The sequence below is a fragment of the Saimiri boliviensis genome, chromosome 10 (genome assembly GCF_048565385.1).
Source record: "Saimiri boliviensis isolate mSaiBol1 chromosome 10, mSaiBol1.pri, whole genome shotgun sequence".
Lineage (NCBI taxonomy): Eukaryota > Metazoa > Chordata > Mammalia > Primates > Cebidae > Saimiri > Saimiri boliviensis.
In genome coordinates this window covers 40,250,673-40,265,362 of record NC_133458.1, presented here as the reverse complement: position 1 = coordinate 40,265,362, position 14,690 = coordinate 40,250,673, and the positions used below count along the sequence as shown (strand labels likewise).

General features: G+C 37.0%; 1 protein-coding gene across 1 annotated transcript in view; it reads left to right on the top strand.

Moving 5' to 3' along the window:
* MET (MET proto-oncogene, receptor tyrosine kinase) overlaps nucleotides 1-14,690 on the top strand; it is a 126,725-nt gene that overhangs the window by 24,838 nt on the left and 87,197 nt on the right. Inside the window, exon 3 of the mRNA XM_003921059.4 lies at nucleotides 3,924-5,137. Within this exon, the coding sequence (XP_003921108.2) occupies nucleotides 3,924-5,137 (1,214 nt within the window). The remainder of the gene's footprint in view (nucleotides 1-3,923; nucleotides 5,138-14,690) is intronic.

The window sequence follows — 14,690 nt, the reverse complement described above, 5'->3', positions numbered from 1 at the left end:
TCCTCTGTGTCCATCACTTTCAGAAGATGACCATGTACCCTAATCTTCATCTAACTTCTCGTCCTCTCCTGCTGTCTCAGAAAAAGTGACCTCTAGACAGAAGGCAGAAAACCACACTGCCATGTGTGTACCTATGCAACAATCTTGCATGTTCTTCACATGTACCCCAAAACCTAAAATGCAATTTAAAAAAAAGAAAAAAGAAAAAAAGAAAGAAAGAAAGAAAAAGTGACCTCTAAGCCAAGTATGGTGGCTCACGCCTGTAATCCTAGCACTTTGGGAAAGCAGATTGCCTGAGCTCAGGAATTCAAGACTAGCCTGGCCAATGTGAGGAAACCGTGTGTTACTAAAAAGCAAAACATTAGCCTGGTTTTGTGGCATGTGCTGTAATTCCAGCTACTTGGGAGGCTGAGGCATGAGAATCACTTGAATCGGGGAGGTAGAGATTGCAGTGAGCCAAGATGATGCCACCACACTCCAGCCTGGGCAATAGAGTGAGATTCTGTCTCCAAAAGAAAAAAAAAAGTGGCCACTGTATGTTCCAGGGCTCTCGAGAATGCTCCTTTGGAGTACTGCTTCGATAATTTTCTCTCCTCATTTGCCACTTTGGTTTACGCACTTTCTAAACTCAGCTACTAGCAGTTCTCCTGACCTTGTCATGTGCTCTCCACTGCCTCTATATCTTTGCATGAACTGCTCTGTCTGCTAGGCATTCTTTTCTTTCTTTCTTTTTTTTTTTTTTTTTTTTTTTGAGATGAAATCTCACTCTGTCACCCCAGCTGTACTGCAGTGGTATGATCTTGGCTTACTGCAACCTCTGCTCCCCAAGTTCAAGCAATTCTCCTGCCTCAGCCTCCCAAGTAGCTGGGATTACAGGACCCCATCACCACGCCCCCCTATTTTTTTTGTAGCAGAGACAGAGTTTCATCGTGTTGGCCAGGCTGGGTTTGAACTTCTGACCTCAAGTGAGCTGCCTGCCTCGGTTTCCCAAAGTGCCTGGATTACAGACATGAGCCACTGCCCCTGGCCAGGAATTTTCATCCTTTGTCCTCCTTTGAGACTCGGCTCTAGCATCATTTCTAGTTGAGTTGGTCTCCCTTCCTCTGCATTCCAAAAACTGTTAACCCACTGCCTCCATCAAGTGACTTGAGCTTCCCTGGGAAGGGCATTTGCCTTTGCAGACATTCAATAAGTGTTAGCAAAAGAAAGGAGGGTCCTGCCAACAAGCCTATGTCTTTCCCCCATTTTAAGAATAAACTCCTTTTCACCCTGTTGCTGCTTTCTGCTTGTCTTCCCAAACATTCTACTACTTCATCACCCATTCCCTCAATTTAACATCTGACACTACTAAAGAAACTATTGTCTTGAAGATCAACAAAGAGCTTCCATGTGGACCACATCCTCCTTCTTGAGACCCTTGCCTGGCTTTTGTGACACAGTGCAATATTGGCTCTCTTGATGCCTTAGTGACCTTATCCTTTCTTAACTCCTCCATAGATTTCTCCATTTTGGGTATTGCCTAAGATTTAGGTCATTTGCCTTCTCTTCTTTCACCGAGTCCAGTGATGAACATACCCACTCTTGGTTTTAACCATCACCTCTATGCAGATAATGTGCAAAGTTTATTTCTAGTCCAAGTGGAGTCTCTGTTACTCTGCCAATCGAGTTCTAAATTTTTATTCCTTCTAGTGCAGCAGTGGCTAATACCTGACACTCATGTATCTGGGACAGACACTGTTTCACCTGTGGCAGATCATGCCACTTTCCCAGTAAAGGAAGGCTTCTTAGAATCCTTCTCATTTCCGCCTCTATTCTTTGGCACTAATTCTGTGTCTGCTCAGAGTTTTCATTCTTCACTTGTTCCAGGCACCTGCTTCCTGGTGAATAACATAAAACCTACTAGTCATCCTTGTAGGAGAACATGCACTCATTTCCCAGCAGCACGTCCGACTCAACATGGTTAAAACCAATTTATCACTCCCATATATTCAGCCTAACTTCCTAGTGCAGTCTACCCTAGTTTTATAACTTGTTCTACTTTTTCCAGTTAACTGGTAATCATATTTGCTTTCTTTTTTGTGCTGTGTTTGATACGTTAAGGTATCAAATCCTACTTATTCAAATATGTCCCTTATTCATCCCTTCTCTTGTTGGGGCTACCATATTTGTTCTGGCCCTTGTTACCTCATTATGGGACATAATAATAGCCTGTCAACTGGTCTTTCCATAGCCAAGTTCTCTCTGTTCTAGGCCACCCTGCCTCCAGATCCATCTAGAGTAAAGCCTTCATCATATGACTCTCTAACTCAAAATTCTTTAATGATTATCAATCACCTCTTAAAGTCCCCAATTCTTAGACTCTTAGCAGGGTAAAATTATTTTTGACTTGGAGTCAAAATGTTTTGAATGCAAATTTTGGCTACTACACCTAACTGCTATGTAGCTTTGAATTTATGGCTTAATTTTTATTCATCATGTATTCAATGTATATTTGTTTAATACCTCCTACATCTCAGGCACTGTACCAGGTACTTGGGATACAATGATGACCCAAATAGACCTTGTCCTTGATCTCCTGGACCTCACAACATAGTGAACTTGTTTCTATTTCTCATGATCATAATAATCCAAAGTACAGGCGTGCCTTTTTCCCTTAACACTTGCAGCTTTTGGTTTGTGCTATGGAGAGTACTGTAAGGCCATGTACAGTGCCACAATAATCAGCATATATGTGTTATCACTCAGCCACATTGCTGCTTCACTGAAGGGCAGGGGCTATGTCCCATTTCCCATAGTGCAAGCACAGAGCCCTGCATATACCAGCTGCTCACTAATTTCTGATGTGGTTTTGTAGATCCAGGGTTAGTCTTTGGCACAGTCATAATGCCTAGTATGTTTTTAGAGGCTCCCTCTGTCCTATCAGTATTATGCTATTTTAAAAAGTCATAACTATTTAGTTTCTATTCATTCTAAGGCCTCTCCTTTCCAACCTACAGCCCTGTCTATAATTACTGTAAGTAGAACTCACAATGTTTGTAACTTATACACCTTAAGTTTTAAAAACTGAATAACAAGCCCACTCACATTTCCTCATAGAAATACTGTCTATATGCATACAATGGAATGTTAAAATAATGTTCTTTTTACTAAATAGCTTTCTGACTTGGTAATGAAAAATATGTTGTTTTTTCTGAGAAGTAGTTCTAGGACTTTAGTTCTGAAGATTTTGTTTTATTTTATACATTTCAGCCTGCTGTTTTTCAGTTCCCAGTGATCTTACATTAAACATTTGTCTGTCTGAAACAATAGGTTAACTATAGCCAAATTATAACCATACCTTTCCTCTCCACACAAAATCCTATAAACAGCATGTGTTCATATTGCTTCTAGAATTTATGATTGTTTTCTTCCAAAAGGAAGCTAAATTTAGCCTAGTAATTCTACATGCTCCCAAGGAAACAATGCCTGCTGTGATTTCTAGAATAAATGAATCTGAACCACAGTTCCTTTACTTGACTAACAGAGAAAGTTTAAATACCAACCTAGTCATTAACTACAGCTATTAAACCACATTAAACAACCAGCAAGGGGTTAAGAAAGAAAGTCGCTATGTTTTTTCTTTCATTGCTGAATGAGTCTAACTTAGTTACTATATCAACCTTAATACAAAATATTGTTTGCATCTCAATGGTTCTCTAAAATTATTCGTTCATGCCTTGAGTCCTAAAATTAAACTATGTGGAGTCATGTCTGACCACACAATGCATCTTTATGTGAAATTGGCTAGAGTTTTTGTTTTCCTTCTATGTAAAAGTCCAGTTGGGAAGCTTTATTTCTAATAGTTTAAGTGGTATAGATCCTTCAGTTTTCTCTTCTTTGTTTCTAACAACTGAACTTCTCTTGCCTTGAACTTGTTTTGACAGATAAACCTCTCACAATGAAGGCCCCTGCTGTGCTTACACCTGGCATCCTCCTGCTCCTGTTTACCTTGGTGCAGAAGAGCAATGGGGAGTGTAAAGAGGCACTAACGAAGTCCGAGATGAATGTGAATATGAAGTATCAGCTTCCCAACTTCACTGCAGAAACACCCATCCAGAATGTCATTCTACATGAGCATCACATTTTCCTTGGTGCCACTAACTACATTTACGTTTTAAATGAGGAAGACCTTCAGAAGGTTGCTGAGCACAGGACAGGGCCTGTGCTGGAACACCCAGATTGTTTCCCATGTCAGGACTGCAGCAGCAAAGCCAATTTATCAGGAGGAGTTTGGAAAGATAACATCAACATGGCTCTGGTTGTCGACACCTACTATGATGACCAACTCATTAGCTGTGGCAGCGTCAACAGAGGAACCTGCCAGCGACACGTCTTTCCCCACAATCATACTGCTGACATTCAGTCGGAGGTTCACTGCATATTCTCCCCGCAGACAGAAGAGCCCAGCCAGTGTCCTGACTGCGTGGTGAGCGCCCTCGGAACCAAAGTCCTTTTATCTGTAAAGGAACGGTTCCTCAACTTCTTTGTAGGCAATACCATAAATTCTTCTTATGTCCCAGATCATTCGTTGCATTCAATATCAGTGAGAAGGCTAAAGGAAACAAAAGACGGTTTTATGTTTTTGACGGACCAGTCCTACGTTGATGTTTTACCTGAGTTCAGAGATTCTTACCCCATTAAGTACGTCCATGCCTTCGAAAGCAACAATTTTATTTACTTCTTGGCGGTCCAAAGGGAAACTCTAAATGCTCAGACTTTTCACACGAGGATAATCAGGTTCTGTTCCATAAACTCTGCACTGCATTCCTACATGGAAATGCCTCTGGAGTGTATTCTCACAGAAAAGAGAAAAAAGAGATCCACAAAAAAGGAAGTGTTTAATATCCTTCAGGCTGCATATGTCAGCAAGCCTGGGGCCCAACTTGCGAGGCAAATAGGAGCCAGCCTGAATGATGACATTCTCTTCGGGGTGTTTGCACAAAGCAAGCCAGATTCTGCTGAACCAATGGATCGATCTGCCGTGTGTGCATTCCCTATCAAATATGTCAACGACTTCTTCAACAAGATCGTCAACAAAAACAACGTGAGATGTCTCCAACATTTTTACGGACCCAATCATGAGCACTGTTTTAATAGGGTAAGTCACATATGTTCCCCACTTACAAACTGTGAGGTATAAATTAGAATAAGTATCAGTCTCAAAAAGAATATCCAGGACTTCTTTTGTGCTTGGGTAAGTGGTATTTATCCAAAATAGCTGCAGATTTTTTCCAAGAATATTTAGAAATTGAATCTTCATTTACGCCTAAAATTATGTCTTTAGAAGGTAATATGGTAACTAAAAGAAAATATATTTTTACAATTCAGATTTGCATGTTCATGACACATCAGATTATATTAAAGTTATTTCTCATATAAGTTTTTATAGTTTGGATCAGATTTACATGGATTTTATCACAACAGCAATTCCTGTAAAACATAATTATTGACATTTCTTTATAATCTCTGCAACCTTTACAATATACTCAAGCTAATTTGTAGGTTTTAAAGAATTGTTTCTTATGAGATTATATTCTCTCACTGATAAAGGAACTTTAAAAAATCTTTTCTGAAATGCTGATAAATAAAACATTTTTAAATGAGCTAGTATACTTCCCTAAATAACCTGGAAAAGTAGAGAGGAAATGTTTGCTCTCAAATCCTTCCTTCAGAGCTTGATTTTAATCATGTACTTCCTTCTGGAAAAGACTTGTGTCTACCAAGTTGTATCTTGGCATGTTCCTGGTTGGTATTTGACATTTATAAGCATAAATATTTTGGTTCATGATTATTTATACTTACATGAAATGGTATTTTCATAGGAGCTATTGGAGATATTCTTTGTGCTGTGATTTAAATATAGTAACAGCTATCAGCTAAACCTGGAGAATTTTTCCTGCTAATCAGTTGATCATCTTGTGCCACAGGGAGAGCACCAAACTGAGTGTTTATTGTGGCTTTGAGTTTCTTGTATTGGGCCAGATTTGGAATATGGACCTGACTATGATCATAACTGAATAAACAAGTAGTATAGCTTTTATAAAGACAGTTTGACTTTGAAAAGCTATGTCTCACTCACTTTAGCAGTTTTTTCAATCCAAGATATAAAGGTTATCATTGCAATCAGAAAGAACATTAAATACGTCCTTGAGAGCATGAAGTATATAATTTGCTGAGGGGTTAGGGCATATGAATTCAGAAACATTTGGTTGACTTCTGCTGAAATGTCTGGGATACTTCTCTAGATGGAAACTGTAGTTAACTTTTTTATGATGCTAGGAAAAGACTTCCAAGAAAGTCAGTTCATCTTTTGGTGAACTAAAAACAAAGCTTCCTTCCTCTCTTTTCCAAAGTAGTCTATGAATATACATAACATACATGCACATATATTCCAACTAAGACTTATTTCCCCCTGCACACATTTAATATATGTCACAAAGAAGCAATAGAATTCCTCATGAAGCTTCCCCTTTTCTTTACTAGAAACTACAAAAGAATGAAAGCAAACAAAATTATTTTCAGAAACATGAGATTAGGAAATAAAAATGTAATATTAATAGCATTACAGAGAAGATAGTTTTCTGCATCTAATAAGTTGATTTTGAGACACAAGTTTTAAAAGAGTCTATTAGGAATTCCCCCAGGGCTCCTAGAGCACGTAAATTTTCTTTTTAAATCTTGTTTGTTAAAAATTAGAAAGAGGGGTAGGGCAAGAAAAAAAAAAACACTTATTGTTATAATATTGACATCTTATTTCATTTTTAAAATTTTGTATATTTCAACTCTTAGAGTAAAAGTACTTAACAATTCTAGAAATTCTCAAAACATCTGAATTTTTTTCTACCCCTTGGCCTTTTTTAGTGTTCCAAGGGAAACAAGGAGACATGATTATCCAGTGAAATTCAGGTCAGTTTTATCGCCCAGGAAAAATGCCCAAAATGCAGTAGCCACACCTGAAACCATTATCACTCCCATCACAAAAATTCTTGTGGGAAACAAGATGGAACTTGCCAACTTCCTTCTTACAAAGGAAGCCAACTTTTACACTGGCCAAATTCCACAGACAAATACCTTCAAACCTCCTCTTTTTATTTGCCTATTTATTTTCTCTGGTTACAAAGATCAAACTTCTTCTGAGACTGAGACTACACATATTCTCTCTCTTCGTATACACCATCCACAGAAGACCTCAGATTGTTCCAATAATGAGCATATAATCATTTCCTAGGTTAATGCCAAAATGAAGGCACCTAGAGCCATTCATCACACACACACAAAAAAAAACAAAGTGATTACAAGATTAAAGCCATTGAGGAAGACTCTCAAGCAATAAGATGACTCCATTTTGTCTTGGCAGATTGGCCAGAAATTGTCTTGACCAGAAATCAGGTGACCCTTTTAATAATTTCTTGGAACTGAGTTTTTACTTTGGCATAAAGTTTGGTGAAAAGGCAAACATATTGTAGTTTTGTTTTTAACATCTCTAACACATTTATAAAGGGACTCTTGGGTACTTTGTGGACAAGGTTAAGAAAGCTGCAGCAGTAACTTTCCACTCGGGCTTCTGCACAGTCCTCAGAATTGACACATTGCTGAAAGAGGGATTTTTTGGCACCCCTTGAGCTCTCCACCATGTGCAAAAAGCCTTTCTATCACGGAATCCAATAATGGGAGTGCCAGGGAAGGGCCTTTTACATTTTAGGGGTCTAGCAGGTGTTCCAGGCCTGACTTGCTTATTGAGGATCACATTTTATGTTGCTTTTCCCCGTCTCACATTTAGTGAAATATGTCTATGCAAACTCTTCACATGCATCTTCTCATATTGATGACATCATAAAAGCCCTTTTTTGAGTCATCTGATAATTCCCAGTGCTTGTCATCTTCACCCATAAGTCATTTGTGCTTCAGAACTCTTTGCCTCCACATAAGATGCTGTTTCTGGAAACTTATCCCAAGCCACAGGTGCCCATATGTAGAGTACAAATGTTGATTGTATCAGTCGTTCTATAAGAATATATGCTTGATCCTCACAATGTGACTGTTCTTTGTGTTGCTTTTGAAAGTGATTCTAAAGAATTTGTTTACAGTGGCTTCCAAAACTGGGTACTATGAGATTATACACCCACAAATAATTACTAAATCTTTTTAAATATCTTTACTTCCTCCTTTACCTATTCATCAATCAACCTCTATAAGCATCCTAAGTTACTATTGATTGAAGTTGTTTTAGGCTAATGCATATTCTCTAAATAGTACATTATTATTCAAAATAATTGAGAAAATTATCCCATAATATGGATGGAGGCTTTGTAAAGACCCATATGTAGGGAGAAAAATCCCTCATCTCTATTTGAGGATAAGCAGCAGTAAAAATTTCACAAACTTGCTTAAAATTAAGTGAAATTTAATTTTAATACTGTGGAAGCTCTAACAGTCTCTTACATATAAGGGATTGATTAATGTGACAATTTCAGGAAAAAAACGAGGATCAGTACACATTGGCCCAATCTTCTACAAATGAGAATCAATACAGAATAAGAGGATATTTTTTCAGTCCCCAAATCAGCAAAGATCCTGTTCCCTAAGTTATAGAATATTTATTAAAATAAGTAGAATAGTACATTTTCAAAAAAAAAATCTAATCAAAGTTGAAATTAGAAAAGGGTTCTTGAAATAGCTCTCACCTTTCAGAAAATACAATTAACACATGACACTGCTTTTGTTGCAATTCTATTATCAAAGTTTTACTCTATAGGTAAGCATTTGAAAGACTTGTAGCAAATATTTTCACCAACATCTTGATCACCTTAATGACCGATGATGGATCAAGCAAAGGGGAAAAGCATGACGTTTGGTGCCAGGCACACCTGGTGGAAGTCCTGGTTTACTGCATAGCAGCCGTGTGACTTCTGACACATTACCTAACTTCTTGGAGCCTGAGTCTCATTGGTAACATACAGATAACAATACCTACTTTACAGGGTTTTGTGAAAATTGGAGATAATGTATATGATAAAGTATCTGGCACAATAAGATAACTATAAATTTAGCTCTTTGGGAGACAGTATGGCCTAATGGAAGGAGACTAAAGTCAGAGATGTGGGTTCAAATCTGAACCCTACTATTTTCTACCAGGATGGCTATGAGAGCATTATTTAAACTCCAAACTCATTGTCCTGCATGCAGGACTATTGTATTGACAAGTATATTAATAATGTTTGTAAAAGGTCCCAACTTAGTCCTTGACACAAAATAAATAGCAGCTATTATGCTAAAGAATACTTGTGTAAAGAAAGGCAAATTCAAATGATTTGATTATTTTCTGGAAGAGGCACATTCCAGTTCTATTACTTATAAGGGTCTTTCACTTCCCTCTCTAACTGTTGTGTTACCTATCTCCATAATGCTTAATTTGTGTTACGTTGTTGTTAAGATTTAATAGTTCCAAAAAACAAGATGGGGTGAGGGATGATGGTAGTTTTAGGGGGCAGAGGATGGAGAGAAAGACAATTGAATCAAAACTGTACTATAGTCAAGTTAGAAGGTATACGTTGTTCTCCTTCCTCTCATGAACCCTCACTATCCATGGCGTAAGATATTACTTTTATGTACTTTGTCATATCTTGCATTCAAGAATTTGCAGATAATGCAGTTTTAGAAAAAGTCAACCTCGTAGGTTGTTTGTATCAGGCTTCCTTGTTTTTAAATATCATTTATACTCAAATTCAAAGAGTAGCCAACTGCTTCCCACAATAAAGGAAACTTAAGGTAGTAATTTTCCATCTCCGTTTCACAGAATGCCAAAGTTAAAGGGTCACCACTCAGAGCATCAAAGGAATAAAGCGAAGTGATTAGAACAATTTTTAAGGAAGACAAAAATCAAAACAAGATGCAAACAAGAAATAATAGGAATAGGCAGAAAAATAAACATACAGTGATGTTTCTTTATTATGATTATAAAGATGATAGATGAGTAAAATCAAGTTACATTTAAGTTGTAATGGAAGAAAATAATTGCAGCCTTCCATCAGGAAACCACAAGGACCATTATTGATCTGTCATCCTCAGGGCATGTCTAGTAATATTTAATAAAATAAACAAAGATTTATAACTTTTCTAGGCCATATATCTATAATCTCCCACACCACTTGAACTGTGAATGTGGAGTCAATGTTACAAATAGCATCCGTGTAATTATACTGGCTTGGCATGCCTTATTTAAACAATCTAGCACTCTCAAGAGAATGTATTTTGTATTAGGAATGAAAAATGTGAACTCAGAGTATAGAGTTTTTTTAATTATTGTGCTCAAAAATGAGAAAATGTTATTCAATATGAAAAATGTTGTTAAGGATTCTTCATTCTTAATATTAGACAGTCTTCCAAGCCTAAATACTAAGTATCTTGGCCATATGCCAAATGTAATAGCTACCAAAGCAGAATCTTGGAAGAAAGAAAGGCCTTGAGGTACAAAGATTCAATGTACTGTTTTTAAAAACTGTAAGTAAAAGGTTATTAATTTTACATTTGGTTTCTTTTTCTTCTCTAGACACTACTTCATCCTCTCCCAGGCTCAGGGATTCACTGCTTCCTAACTTCTTTATTTGAATAACTCATTCCATGAAAAGTGGCATATTGCATTACTTTATCAAAATAAATTTAAAATTACTTTCTTTCCAGAATTTTGTAACACCCCCTGAGATCACTGGACACACCCTGAGAGTGTTAGAAAACATGTGACAGAATGAGCCACTAATTCCTTTTGCCTTTTCCCTTCCTTCTGCTGGCTCATTCACAGGTCTCTCTACCCCAGGAAAGATGAAAAGGCAAAGGCAGGATGTTTTTATAAGCTAATAGCAAGAGAACACAATTAATGCTGAAACTGTCACCAAAACTGTGGGTAGGTTTTACCTGTGGGTTATATTAATTCATGATTTGACTGATAATATCTCTCACCCATGTGGGGAATGAAGCGTTAACTATGCCATATGCATTTTAAATTAATTCGACATTCTTCTTAATGTCCTTTCAAGCAGGTGGCATTATGACCTGTGTCTTATTTATGTAGTTGATTTCTACATGGAGATTCATTTGGAAAAACTGGTATCTCAAACAGTAAAAAGTTTGTACAAAATGAAATAAATCTTAAGGTTGATTTTTGTAAAGCCCAAATGTTAAAAACTTTGAATCCACAACTCTGACACGATATTTTCATTGCCATAAACCATGATTAGAGATCTCTGGGAAAATGTGGGATGCTGCATTGATAAGGATATAACCTCCTTGAGTAACAATGGATTTTTTACTCCAAATACTGTTTCACATTTTGGGTGCCACATCCTTACTTCAGACTTCTGCCTTATCAGTGGCCATCCTACCCTATGTTTACATCTCCCAGGTCTAATAAGAAAAATGGGGACCTGTCAGAATTTGGATAGAAGACCCTCCAGGAATTTCTGCCACTGCTTATTCATGGATTGGCACAGATACTGAATCAGTGGGCACACGGAGTTCAGGATGACTCAGAGCCCAGATATGTGCCCTAAGTCACATCTCCAGCGCCCAGGGAGGACTGTAAAGTGCTCATTATCAGGAAAATGAAACCAAGGGCTCAGCTAGTCCTGAAGTCATTAAAACTCCTTTCCTTGTTTTTTTTTTTGTTTTTGTTTTTTTAAATAGTGAATGTGGTAACCAAATCTAGGATCCTGGATATATTCCAGTCTGCTAATTACATATTTTTTCTAACTAAAATGTTCCAGGCAGGTTCATTTGCATGTGAATTACTTGCTGAGCCATGTTGACTTCCAATTCTAAAAGCCTCACTCTGCCTTGGGAAGCAGTTTACTGCACTTCACCCCAGACCTAGGCAAATGTTGGAGCAGGCAAAGTGTAGTTACCCATATATGCTTCAAAAATATTCTTCTGTCTTCCCACAAGAGGGAAGAAAAATGTCTAGCAATTGCATGCTAATTTAGACTAAAGCTTTGTTTTAACCGTTCTTGGTGATCACAAGTGGAGAAAAATGATTTATGAACAGTATAACTATAAATAAAAAAAAATACATTGGAATTCCGAGTAAAGTCTGACTTTGTTTGTCTTATTTGGGTAAATCACTAAAATGTTCATGAGTCCAAGGACATTAAAATGGTAGATGATACTTCAAATTGTGCCCAAGGTAAAAGAAGTGAATTAAGGTCAGTTTTGATTGGTAAAGCATTCTCTTCTAGGGCTGATTTTATAAAAATTAAGTTTGTTGAGTCGTCTCCTCAAAATATGTAGTTTGTCATGACTAGCTAGAATTTGTGTCTGTGTATCAGAAAAGTAAATTTGTATGATATTAAATTTTCTAATGATGTTTGAAATTTAAAATGCCCGGCTAACACTTGGATCTAGCAATCAGTCTGCTAACTAAACTACAGGTGAAGTCATGCTCGGGAAATGAGGAAAATGCAAAGATGAAATTGGTCTGTTAGCTCTGAGTGAATCAATAGTATTTAGTGCTAATGCACTAAGGAGATTACAAGCACTAATGCAGTAGCAGTCAATAGTGAAAACGAATATCTCTGAAAAATATCTTGACAATAAAATGTGCAATATTTTCCATTTATCTTAAGCTAATTACATTACCTGCTTGTTCTTTCATCTTATTAGTTTAAGCCAAGTGCTAGAAGCCTAACCATTTTATTTAGTGCATAAAAGGGCAAAAACCTTGTAATCATTATTTTCAGCAGGAGACAGAGGAAAGGATTAATTCATGTAACCAAGATTAAACAAGAAATTCAGCAGACATTTATTTAATCTCTAAACCTGATAGTATTTAATCTCTAAATATTTAATAATATTTAATCTCTAAATCTGCTTCTTGAAGACAGGTACAGTAGAGCACATTACGATGAGCTCATTATGAGCTCTACTGTACCTGTTTTCAAGAAGCAGATAGACTAGTGAAGATGACAGTAAACATACCAATGAACAAATACATCATGATAATTTATGAAATATGCTGTGAGGGAAATAAACATCTGTCAATGCAAATGAGAGGGGAATATCTAAATTTGGCAGTCGAGTTACAAAAGGCTGTCCTGAGGAGGTGGAAGCTAACTTTTATATAAACCTTAAAACTTTAGAAAAAGTAATATGTCTTTAGTACATGGACAAACATATAAACTAATAGTCATTACCTATTTTGTAAGCTTTACATCTTGACTACAAGCTGCTACATTTAATCAGCTTTCTTAAGTGGGTTGTGGTCATTAGTACATACTATCTTACGCTTAGAAAAACATCACAAGAAGTAGTACAATGCTGGAGAATTTAACTTTTTAAAACATTCCCTGCCTTAAAATAAATAGCTGTAAGTGTGTTTAAACAATTCTTTTGATTTCTAAATGAATTAAGTTACTTTTTATGATGTGGTTCTTCTTCATATGAAGAAAATAATATGTAGATTACTAGAAGCTAAGAGCATACTTTAGATTGTGCTCACACTCACTGCCTTTCCTGGCCTGTCACCTTAATCAACTTCACTGAAAAATCACTATTTCTTATACAGACCAAGTTGTTCCTTCATTGTTTCCTTCTTCTTCCTTCTATGACCAACACTTGGGACCCAATTTGTCAGAAGAACATGGTCCTCTTGGGGAAGGAGGGGATTGCCCTGTTACCAATACGTTTTATGACCAAGAGAAACATGAGAATCTGAGAACACACAAAATAAGCCCTTTTGAAATTATCAAAATTATAAACATTAATAGAATTCATGGGAATGTGATGCTGAAGTGATCCCAAGTCACACTGTCTTTCTGCTTCTGTGCACTGTACTCTGCACAACTGCATCCATTTTTAGACCATTTCCTTCTCATGAGAATCATGTGCATGGAGGGCCAAAGAAGAGACAAGTGCTCACAAGGGTATCATGAGCACCTGTGAATGTACAAGGGAGTGCTCTCCAGTTCGTGCCATCTTTATATCACTCCAGTTTGTAGGCAATGCCTTCATCTTTACCTACAGGCACATTTTGCCTTTCTCTGTCATTTTAATCCCATGGATCTATGTATATTTAATCATGCAAATATCTAAATAAGTTTACGTCTTGTAGGGCAGGCACTTTGTCATGCTTCTTTATACCTAACCATACACTTTGCAAATCATAGACAATAGTGTTCATTTTATTTGATATAAAAACTTGGCTTCTCAAAAGAAATCTGTGTTCATACAATAATCAGAGACTATCTGAATTGCTGAAGTGTGACTGTATCATAAGCAGTATTGTTTTAGTGAGCTCTACAGACCAGAATTATTTGAAATGCAGGTGTAAAAAGATGTGAGGCATCAAAAGAGATATTCACCTTTCTTTGTGTTCATTTTGTTTATTTTTGCTTGGCCAAGAAAGAAGTGGTGTTTTCCAAGGTAATAGGAGGCTTCAGGGCTTATTCCTGTGCCTACAAGTCAGAGAGGTCACTGGCTTGCCCCTTCCTGAAGGCTATAATTACAGGCAGACAACTATTTTATTTTCCAGTAAGGCAACCAGAATCTTGAGTGTAAAAAACTGTTTATAGGAGTACACTGTGTATAGGGGTTACAAACAACCTCAGGAAAAATAATAGGAAAGTGAGACTATTTTTACTCATATATGCAATAATATGAGAAGG